Below are 11,550 nucleotides of genomic sequence, written 5' to 3'. Positions count from 1 at the left end.
CATTTTGTCTTATAAAAAAATCCAGCTACCTGAAACTACTTCTCAAATATATTTTCCTTATTACCTTTTGAGGAGGTTTTTTTTCTGTAATAAAGGAATAAAATACTTCAAAATTACTTCTATATCCACCTCTTATAAAAATTAAAATGTTTACAGCATTTCAGGATCAGTTCAATTCTCCTTCCATTCAAGTCAGGTTTTCAAATGATTTAGTCATGTTTATGCCCTGGTTTAGCAATTTAGCTGCTCTTTCAAAATTACTAAAATACTTTTTGTATGGAAAATATAAAGCTTAGTGCTAGGAGCATGGATGCCTTCACTTAAGCCAATCAATATCTGACCAATAATTCAGTCCACAAATTAGACAAATTGATATCATGTTGATAATACACATTAAAATGAACTATCCTCTTTTTATCCTAGTAAAATAGCAACCAAACTGGGAAAAATAAATAATGTCCATGATTTTCTATTTATCAGGTCAATATGGTAAATTGGTATATTTGACTCTCAGGTTAAACATTTTCAATCTTCATCTCTGAGCTCTATTATCTTTCCATCAAGGATTTGTTGTCTTCCATTGCTCGCTTAGGAACACACTGTTTAAATAAAAAAAACCAGTCATCATTTAATACTTGCTATTATAAAAATTTGATTACTATCTATATCTGGCACTACATTGAATCTGCAATGACTTAAAGACAAGATATTTCCTGTCCACAAAATTGTATGTCCAGAGCAAATATTTTAAAAATATACGTATTAGAAAATGGTGAGTCAAAAAATCAGCACCAGTTACTAGCAAGATTTAGCAATTCTATCATGCTGCTTAATAGTTACTGGACAATATATTATTATACATTTTTACTAGTGATTATAACTTCAAAACAAACCCAAGAGGTGAGTCTGTTAATACTTACCATAACAGATTTCAGATGAGAACAAAAGGCATGTGCAATTTAAATAATTTGCTCAAAATCACATAGCTCGTATGAATGATATCAGCATGCATAAACAAGTTTTCTCAGTAAAGACTCCCTGCCTTTAAGTACTGTAAAATGTGGAATGAAAGACCAAAATGATCTTTTCAGTTTGTCCACTGATTCTCATGCCTCCTGACAATACTTTAGGAAATAATGAATTCTTAATTATGTCAGTAGTTGAAATAAAAGAGAAAGGGATGTTTTCAAGATAGAAGGAAGAATTGGTTTCACCAGGTTTGAGATATCATTCAGATGGTTGATATATGAAGAATTTGCAGGTTTTTATCCAGGGTGATTAATAATATGAAGATGATAAAAATAGAAGTAGATGTAGAAAAAATGGAGTTGAAGGAGGGAGAGGAGGAGGAGAGGCTGAGAATGATTTGGAAAAATAGAAGGACTAGATATTGTTGTTGAGGAAGAAGAAAGGAGAAGGAAAAGGAGAAGGAGAAAGTGAGAAGTTAAAAGATGATGAAGGTGAAGGAGAACTTTTGGAAAAGAAAGTGGATGAGATCAGTTTTACCTGTAATGATTTTGAAGTTCACTTACATTTTTAAGGTATAGAACTAGAACCTCAGAAATATATTATACTGGCATATATGAAGTTATGCAGGAAAGACGATATATAAAGCAACCACACTTGATAGAATTGTAAAGGGAATATAGAACTTACATTTCTACTTAGGATGCAGAAATCTGCACAAATATTGCTCCAACTCTAACAATTTTTAAAAAGCTGTGCAATCTAAAAATCATAGCTTTTCAGAGCTCACCAGGAAGTTGATGTTGCAAACCTTTAAGTAATTTCAGTTCAAAAGAAGGATCAGACCATACAAGTGATATGACTAATGATCTATTTCTCCTTTGTCAAACAGTAGAAGTAATAATTAGACAAAGTACACGCAGGTAAGAATAAATCAGCTAAATTATTGAATTGTTAAGCTAAATGTGGGCTACAGCATCAGTTGTAAAAAGGAGAGACCTAGAATCAAGGCGTTTGTATCATTCTCAAAATCTTCTTTGCAGGTATCTACCAAATGTTCATGAGAAAGATTGGGGGTTGCCTAGAAGATGTCCAGACAACATCAAATTGCAACCCACAAAATAACCTAACATCCTTCTATCTAACAAATGGAAGATGACTATTGCTTTGCCAACTACAGCTTTATTCTTACTTTAGTCTTAACAATAGATAATATTTATTGAGATAACTAATCATAGGATTGTTCTGGCTTTCTGAGAGCATCCAATCTATAACAGAATTTGCTTCCATATATTCTCCCCCATATTATCCAAACAAAGCGTAGATCCTATCTTAGGTTCTTTCTAACACCCTCTTACTGAGAATCTGCACATTTCCTCATGGTGTGTGTTCTTCCTCAATGCACAGAGTAGAGAAGCCAACTTGTTGAATGGCAAGTGTTCCTTATGGTCTTTGATTAAATACCATTGATAATTAATAGCTTAAAATATCTACTAGAGAAGATGAACAACATGCACAGAAAAATGGAAAATTTCAGAGAATGGATACTATAAGGTAATTTCCAATAAAATATTGGAAATAAAGTGTTAAAAAGGACACAGAAAAATATAATATCAGAAAAAAGAAATCCTTTAAGTTCATAAGTAGTATCCATAAAAGTTAGAAAAGAGTGAGTTAACTTGAATATAAGCCAGTAGAAATTATCCAAATAGAAAGATAGAAAGAGAGTGGTAAAAAATTATCCAAGTGCTGTGGAATAATATCAAACCGTTTATTATATATGCAGTTAGAGTTCAGCAACAGGAATAGAGAGTGAATAGACCAGAAGAAATATTTAAAGAAATAATGGCCAAGACTTTTCCAAAATTAAGGAAAGACATCAAATCATAGGGCCACAAATGTCAGCAAACTCTAAGGATGAACTGAAAAAACAGTCAACTGACCATAAAACATATGGATTCATCAGATTCACTGCTGAAAAACAGACATAAGTATATAATTATGAAGGCACCCAAAGGTAAATATGTATCAAATAGAGAAGAAAAAACACAATTATTATAAGAGACTTGCGAACAATATTATCCAGAAGATAATGGGAAGTTATAGTTAAAGTACTGATTGATTAAAAAAAAAATCAGAATTCAATTTCAATACCCACTGAAAGCAACTTTCAAATATAAGTACATAATAAATATTCTTAGGAAAAATAGAGTACATACACACACAAACAGAAGGAGAGACAGATAATTTTCTGCCAGCACACTTGTGCTTTAAAAGGCAAGTCTCTAAAAGTCATTGATTATACACTTAGGATTGATTAGTCAGAAACACCAGCTAGTACAGTGGGGTAAGCATAAAGAGATTGAAAAATGAGAATTTTTCTTGTTTGTTTATTTTCTTTATTATTATTGAATTAATGAAAATGCTCTAATAATATTGAAGTGATCAAAACACAACCATTATTATACCAAATACCACTGATTGCATACGTTGAATGAATTGTATGTTTAATTAATATGTATCAATAAAATGTATTTGTTTAAAAAATTATCTACACAAGTAAATAATGACAGAATGACAACTGTGTCTAAACATATGTATAAATTATACTAAACTGCAACATTGAAGAAAAATACATCAAAATTTCATTTGTAAAATTTCAATTGTTTTAAAAAATAATTCCCTTAAATCAAATTAGGTTGATGAATTGTTGGATTCAGACAATACATAAAAGTAAAATTTATTACAAAAAGAACAAAATGCAAAAGAAGAATTGAATCTCTACTATTTTATAGTTTTATTTTTTTTTTAATTATTTCATATATTATTTTAGGTAGACTATGATAAATTAAACATGAATTAAAATAATAGCTAGGGTAACCACTAAAACAGAGAAAACAAAAATTATAAATATAAGGTATTAAATTATGGAAATGACTATAGTCACAATTACTAAAGGAGAGTAGAAAATGTTATAAACAACTTTTAGATAGTAAAACTGACAACTTAAATAACAAAATTATACATTTCATCTAAAATCAGAAGAAATGTGTAACATATTTAGACTTACGTCTCTAAAGGAAATTGTATTTTTACTTAAAAGTCACTCAATGAGAAAAAAATAATATGAGTTTTCCAAATGTAAAATCTCACCTTTTTATCTGACTGGAAGGTGGACAGAGTTCTGAGTGAAGCTTATTCAACCTAGCAGAAATGAACAACCTCTTGGGAGATAATAGAGCAACAACATAAAAGAAATCTGGGTGCTAGAATTACCATAAGGAAAAGAGTCACCCATAAAGCCTACCTGGCTAGAGTCTGCACTCTTCTACCCAAGGATGATATTCATTTTTGTTGAGTTACTCTATTTCTGACCCCTTACTTGTACCACACAGCCAACACCTGACTAATACAGGTTCTCTCCCCAGATCAATTACATTATCTGATATTCACCCTTTCCTGTACAGGGTTCTTTTTTTCCTGTAAATAGGACTATAATTGTATGTTTGAGTATAATTAGCAGCTACCTCCAAAATTACAGTCTTCTATTAGCAGCTCTAGTGATATCAGCAAGCAACATGCCCTTCACATCTCTGTATTTGTTTATAGTTTTTAATATAATAGTAATATATGGTATGTTTTCAACTCTGAGAATAGTAGTATACATTTGTAAAAAAAAAAAGTCATATGATAACATGGTGATTAAGAATTTGAGCTCCAAATTTAGTATGTCTCAGTTCTAATTTCAACTTGTCCTTAAACCTGTTGCTTGACCATGAATTAAGCTATGAAACCTCTGTATGACCCAGTTTCACCATACGTAAAATTCATCCTCTGAAATATATTTATTGTGGCACTCTTCTAGGTGTTGGTAGACAGCATTGAGCATAGTTGTCAAAAATCATATGCTCATAGACCTGTCAATGTGTAGGAAAACAGAGAAGAAATAAAAGGTATAAACAGACCATTTAGAATGTAAGGTGGCAAAACTGCTATGGAAACAAAGGTCACAATGGTGAGAGACAGATAAAGGATGGCCTTAATGATCAGAGAATGCAAAGGACCCATGAGGTTATCTGGAGGAAGAGACTTTCAAGTAAAAGAAAAATTTAAACTGTTCCAGGCAGCATCAGAACTATTGTGTATAGGAAAGGGCGAGTAGGTCTATGTGGCCACTCCAAACCAGTCTGGATCATATTGGATCTGTAAGCCCATATGAAAAAAATTATTTTGCTCTTATTGTGATGGGAATTCTTGTGAGTTTTGTAAAAGAAAGTGAAATAAGACAACTTATGTTTTAACAATATTGCTCTGGCCTCTACATTGAGGTTAGACTAAAGGGGTATAAAACAGAAAACAGGGAAACAATCTAAAGGATATGACAATAAAGTTTGAGATGTTTTTTTGGGCCAAGGTGGGGCAGAGAAGATGTTGAGAAATAATCACTCTCCAAATATATTCTGCAATATATATGATATGACTCAATGTGATAGTTCATGATGTAGAGAAAATTCCAGGTTGAGTATTAAGTCTCTGAGCAAGTAGAAGGATAGCTTTTTATTCCCTGAGATTAAATTCAAGATTTTACAAGTATCTAAGAGTTATCTTGTGAAGGTAAAGTATGTTAATTATATATCTAAAGCCCTTTGAATATCATCTAGCACTCAGTAGGGGTTCATGAAATATTATGTTTTTACTATTATTATGACATCAATCACTTGCAAACAAAAAAATCATATTTTTCGTACTGTATTTAAGATTTCTTAATAATTTTAAGTAGTTCAAACTTTGCCTTTACAATACATAGAATTTTGACATACTGCCATGCACAAAAGGATTTTGTCTTAAAAACACTTCAGACCACCTCTGCAGCAGTTTGAAAAGCTTTATGAATTCCAAAAATAGATATTGGATTATGTTTGTAAACTGATGTGTTCCTCTGGGCATGAGTAAATTATGATTAGGTCTTTGATTGGGTCATGTTAGTAGGACTTTGAGTCCCTGCCCCTTTGGTGGGTGGGAACTCAAAGATAAAACTACTTGGCAGAGCAGAGGAGTTAGTTGGAGTTTTGATGTTGGAGTGTTGAGCTGAAACTCTTCCTGGGTAAGCACATAGAGGTAAAGAGCAGCTCATCCTGGAGAGAATCCCCAGGGAGACAGACAGAGCTGTTTGTCCAATAGTCTACAGCCGGCCTTATGAAGAGAGCACAGCAGCTAAGTCCAGAGAGACGCAAAGTCCCAGGAAGAGAGCAACCCAGGAAGCATGAATTCTTGGCAGATATCAGCAGCCATCTTACCCCAACAAGTGGCAATAGACTTTGGTGAGGGAAGTAACTTATATTTAATGGCCTGATAACTGTATGACTCTACCCCAAATAAATAACTTTTATAAAAACCAATAGATTTCTGGTATTTTGCATCAGCACCCCTTTGGATAACTAATACAACCTCTTACTAAAATATGATATGTTCTGACATAAATAGGGAAAAGAGAAGGAAAATGTCAATAGTTTATTGTGTTCACAATGCTTAGTGTTTATATTACATTTATTTAAAACAACAACATAAATTCTTTCTAGAATATATTATATGAGGACAGGGTAGTCTCAGTTCAATTGAAGCAAAGCAATTTCTGAACTTACCACTTTCTAAAATATTAAGGAATGTGTTAACAATAGTTGCAAATATAACCAATAAGATTCAATTTCTACATCATAAAAATACACATAAATGAAAGTGAGGCCAACAGAGTTCATTAAAAAGACCAGAAAATGTAAAGAATCCATAAATTAACAACTCAATACATATAGAAGATGAGAGATTAGTTTTAAAAGTATGTTCTTAAAATAAATAATTAGCAAAGATACAGTTAATTATAAACAGAAGGAGATATTGCAATAAATTTAAATTCTAGACAAAATAGAGATCATAAAATACAGTAATTTATATGTATGTTATATATAAAAACAAAATTTATGGAAATACAGGAGTTAGAGAAAAATAATTTATTTTATAAATTAATAAAGAGTTATGAACTAGTAAGAATTCATCACAATTTTTATCCTAAAAGTTTTGAACCTTATGTTAATATTTCAAAAATCATTCAAGAAAATGAACAATTATAATTCTAAAAAGAAAACCTTGATATTAATTAAAATATTACAAATCTCTCAAAGGAAAAATATATTCAATAAATACTACTTAAGTTGAAATAAAATTAATCAAAAGGAAAATGAAGAAAACATACTTTTTAAACTATACTGTGAATAGAAGACAAAACTAAAAGTGCAAATCCAGATTTTATAGAGGAATTTTTAAATGGAAATATTAGCACATTGCCTGAATAAAATTCATGGTATGGCAAAAAAAAATTGGATTGGTAATCATTTGTAGCTTTTCAACTTTTCTCTTTTAAAGCTATTAAAATAAGTGAACCAACATTTTAATTCAAAAATTACATCTTTTTAAAGAACAAAAACATACAGAAATCAGGAAAAATAAAATGATTTTTATTCATACCAAAATTAAACAAAGTCATAGTAATGATTGAATCTAGTTCATGTGATAACTAAATGGGATGTCAAATGCTTAGCAGGAAGAAGCAAAACTGGTGTAACTATGTGTGGTATTTAACTTCATGAATATACAAACTTCAGGGCTTACAACATTGCAGAATGAGATTCTTTATTTCACTACCGTACTGAAAGCATAATCCTCTTCCAAATGAAATAACAAACAAATTGGCAAAGGTTATAGTGATGAATGGAAAAGAAAAAGCTGCAATGTGGAAACTAATAAGGACAAAAATATATATATATATTATATATACATACATAAACATAATATTTGTCTAGACACATGAACAAAACCCTTAAAAATTAAGATATTTCTATTTTCTGTAATAATTTAAAATATATACCAATTTTTTCAAGGTGAACATATACTTTTTCTATAATTTAATTCTATCACAATAATATATTTTAAAGACCAAATATTGAATTTCTCTTTTTCTTTTATAGTTGTTTGTTTATGAATTACATAAGCCAAAAATATTTATAAAACTCCAGTGAGCATTTTCATACAAAAATTAATTTGTGTGGAAAATTTTAAGGTATATCAGCATTCTTGTGATTCTTTTCAAAATTCATTAGAACAACATTAAATAATTTCCATTCATAACCTGATTTAATCTTTAAGGTAATTGTATGTATTTTGAATTTTTTTCTTGTACAGTTGTGGAAACTAGACTTATACTTTCAGTGTCTTATGAAGATATATATATATATAAGTAAAAAATCTGGAAGCTCTAGAATCTAAACACTAGATTTTCATTTCCGAGAAGCACTCTTTATGACTATGCTCTATTTTTCTCCACAGAATAAATCACTAATGAAAGAGCTTTTCATAAGAAAATTCTCTGAAATTGGAATATGCTTGGGGATTTTTATGATGCAATTTGAAAGTACTACATTTTTGTTGTTGTTGCCCTTAAAAACACATACACTAAACTAAAGTTTTAATACATGTTTCATGGCTATGTAGATTTCAAAATCATATTTTGGAAATGTTCCAGATCATGTGTGTCAAATAGAGGAGGAATGCACAACAGAAATTCAAATGAATTAAAGGATGCTACCTTCCTTAATGAATAAATATCCAAAGAGGAAAGAAAGAAATGATGCATTTAAATGTTCGGCATCCCTGCCATTAAAATTGCCCGAAGCCCTCTCTCTTCTGCATGACTCTAATGATAGCATTTTTCACTTCTTTGTTTCTAAGACTATAAATGAGTGGATTCAGCATGGGGATCACCATAGTATAAAACACAGAGGCCACTTGATCCCTTCCCAAAGAGTAGGACTTCTTTGGTTTTAAATAAGTAAAAATCATGGTGCTGTAAAAGATGGTAACACCCAGGAGGTGGGAGGCACAAGTAGAGAAGGCTTTTCGCTTTCCAGAAGTAGAATTAATTTTCAGAATATTAGACAGAATGGACACATAGGAAACAGTAATAGTGATGAGAGACCCCATTATGTCTATAAAAGCAAGAATGATTATCATGATTTCAGTACCATGAGAGTCAGTGCAGGACAGGGCTAAAACTGGGGTTGTGTCACAGAAAAAGTGATAGACTACACGAAATTTACAGAAATGCAAACTGCTGATGCAAAGAACAATAGCTAATGATTGAGTAAAGCCAATCATGTAGGACACAGTGATAAAGGCAAAGCAGAGTCGCCTGGACATAACAACCTGGTAGTGCAGAGGATTGCAGATAGCTACATAGCGGTCATAGGCCATTGAAGAGAGAAAGAAAAATTCAGTGCCAACCAAGAAGACAAAGAAAAACATTTGTATAAAACAGTCAATGAATGAAATATATTTGTTGGAAGTCAATAAGTTCTCTAAGGTGTTAGGTATGATTACTGTTGAGTAACTGAGGTCAAGGAATGAAAGGTGACTGAGGAAAAAATACATGGGGGTGTGAAGCTGGAGATCCAGGTGAATGATCAGTATCATACCTGTATTCCCAAGCACGGTGATCAAATATATCAGGAGAAATAATATAAAGAGGAATTGTGGTATCTCTTCAGATTCTGTCAATCCCAGCAGAATGAAATCACCTCCATTCGTGTAATTCCTACTTTCCATAGTGATCAACTATTGTAAAGTATTGAGAAATTAAATGTGAAACTTAGCATGTATGACTACAAAACAAAGCTTTTTAAAAATCAAAATGATATGGAGTTTAAAATAAGCTTAGTGATTTTAGAAATTCAAAATATGACTGAAAAAAAACTTAGTTTGATTGCCTAATATAAATTGATATAAAACAACTTTGGATATTGCATAATGGAAATTCACATATATTGCATAGTAGAATGATTTGATACTCTTCTCAAAATTGCCTACATTAAATATTTATTAATATTGAAATATTATATCATAGGTATTACCATTTCACAAATTTTTCAGATGAGACAAATGGCACAGAAATTAGTTATCCTATCCAGAGTCACAACCTTTAATTTTCTGGTACTGTGATTCTACCAAAATTAGTTGAGCTCACAGATCATGACTGTAATACTATATTCCTATTTGTATTTAATTTCAGAAAAACAATTATGCTATATAATAACAATGATATAGATTTATAATTCATCATTCACTCTTCTGTTATTGTCAATGTTATGTAGTACAAATGACATCAGAAATTAAACCTTAAGTGCATTTACATTACAGAGCACACTATACTATTAATTTTCAGATGATAGATTTTTAACAGATTTTTAAACTTATTACAAATAATATATTTTCAATGTGTTCATTGCTTAATAATTCTGATTCCATAAATACTATATTTCCATTTCTAGAAATCCTGTCATTAGTCAGGTAACACCTATATGATATTTAATGTCTGTACATAATATACTAATAATATTCAAATTTTTTTGATAAACTAAAATGCCCTAACTTTGACATAAATACTTACCATGAATTGAACTTGGAGAAAAATTCCTTCAGCATTATATGTTTAGAAATTTGTCAGCCTAAAGTTTTTCTCTCAAATACAATATTTAAGCCATTTAAAGCTTCTGTGACATCATACTTCTCTTCGAGATAATGAATGTTTAATTTTTATGCATATATGTATATGGAGAATGAGAGCAAGAGTCAGAGAGAGAGAGAGGTAAAATAAGTCTTCTTGAAATGTTTGTTCAAGTCCTGCTGAAATTAAAAGTTCACCTGGAAATTATGTTTCTCAAGTACACCAGGGAGCTACTTGGAACGCAAGCAGAGCAGTGTACCTCTTACCTTTCACCCTGATATTGCCAGGGCAACTGTTATAGCGATGATTGTCGATAATGCAACATGTAGTCATCTCTGGGTCCAACTTTCAAGGAAAATTGCTTGGCATCATGTCAAGGATAAAGGTTCAAGGACTAATGCATCCATTTTAGATTTGTAACAGAGACTTGTCTTCACCTTAGAAGTCACATAATGTTGAGTAGCATTTTTGGTATTCTCTTGTAATGTTCTAATTTATGACTGTGTTGAAAGAGATCACTTCTAGAGAAATACTTAATTGCTTTGTGGATGAAAGGCCATATCATTAACCACCAAGAATAGAATAGCACATTTTCCCCAATAACACCATCATAGGATTAATCATTGTTCATTATACAACTATTATTACACAAAAAAATGAAAGAAAAAAATGAAAAACTTTCATAAATATTGCTCTATTTTAGTGTATTTGCCTCAGAGTATTATCCTTTGTGCATATAAAGCTTATTTATATGTATAATCATGTCTATATAATTCAACCTTGCTGAATTTTCAGTAATGTCCTGATATTATTATTAAATATTTTTAATACATACACCTTGATGTCTTTTACAATAAACATTAAAAACCCACAATTTCATGTATTTTACTTTGACTGGTGCAGCATCACTCCCTTCTTTCTAAGAGTGTGAACTGGCTCATTAATGGGCATTTTTGAGGCATCCAAGTAAAGCTTAATGGTGTTTCTCCAGTCAGGTCTGGGAGTGTCAACTTATTACTTGACCCAGCAGATGC

At 31.0% G+C, this 11,550-nt stretch overlaps 1 protein-coding gene across 1 annotated transcript; it reads right to left on the bottom strand.

Moving 5' to 3' along the window:
* Window positions 1-8,673: 8,673 nt before the first annotated feature.
* LOC101419368 (olfactory receptor 8H3-like) lies at window positions 8,674-9,267 on the bottom strand. Its single transcript, XM_004464268.3, has one exon. It carries the CDS (start codon window positions 9,265-9,267, stop codon window positions 8,674-8,676), a length of 594 nt encoding a protein of 197 aa, XP_004464325.2.
* Window positions 9,268-11,550: the final 2,283 nt, after the last annotated feature.

Source organism: Dasypus novemcinctus, chromosome 10 (genome assembly GCF_030445035.2).
Source record: "Dasypus novemcinctus isolate mDasNov1 chromosome 10, mDasNov1.1.hap2, whole genome shotgun sequence".
Taxonomy (NCBI): domain Eukaryota; kingdom Metazoa; phylum Chordata; class Mammalia; order Cingulata; family Dasypodidae; genus Dasypus; species Dasypus novemcinctus.
The sequence above is the reverse complement of the archived record's forward strand: the minus strand, read 5'-3'. Positions and strand labels throughout refer to the sequence as shown.

Excerpts from the sequence above, each read along its gene's own strand:
- LOC101419368 (XM_004464268.3), bottom strand. The coding sequence starts at position 9,267 with ATGGCCTATGACCGCTATGTAGCTATCTGCAATCCTCTGCACTACCAG.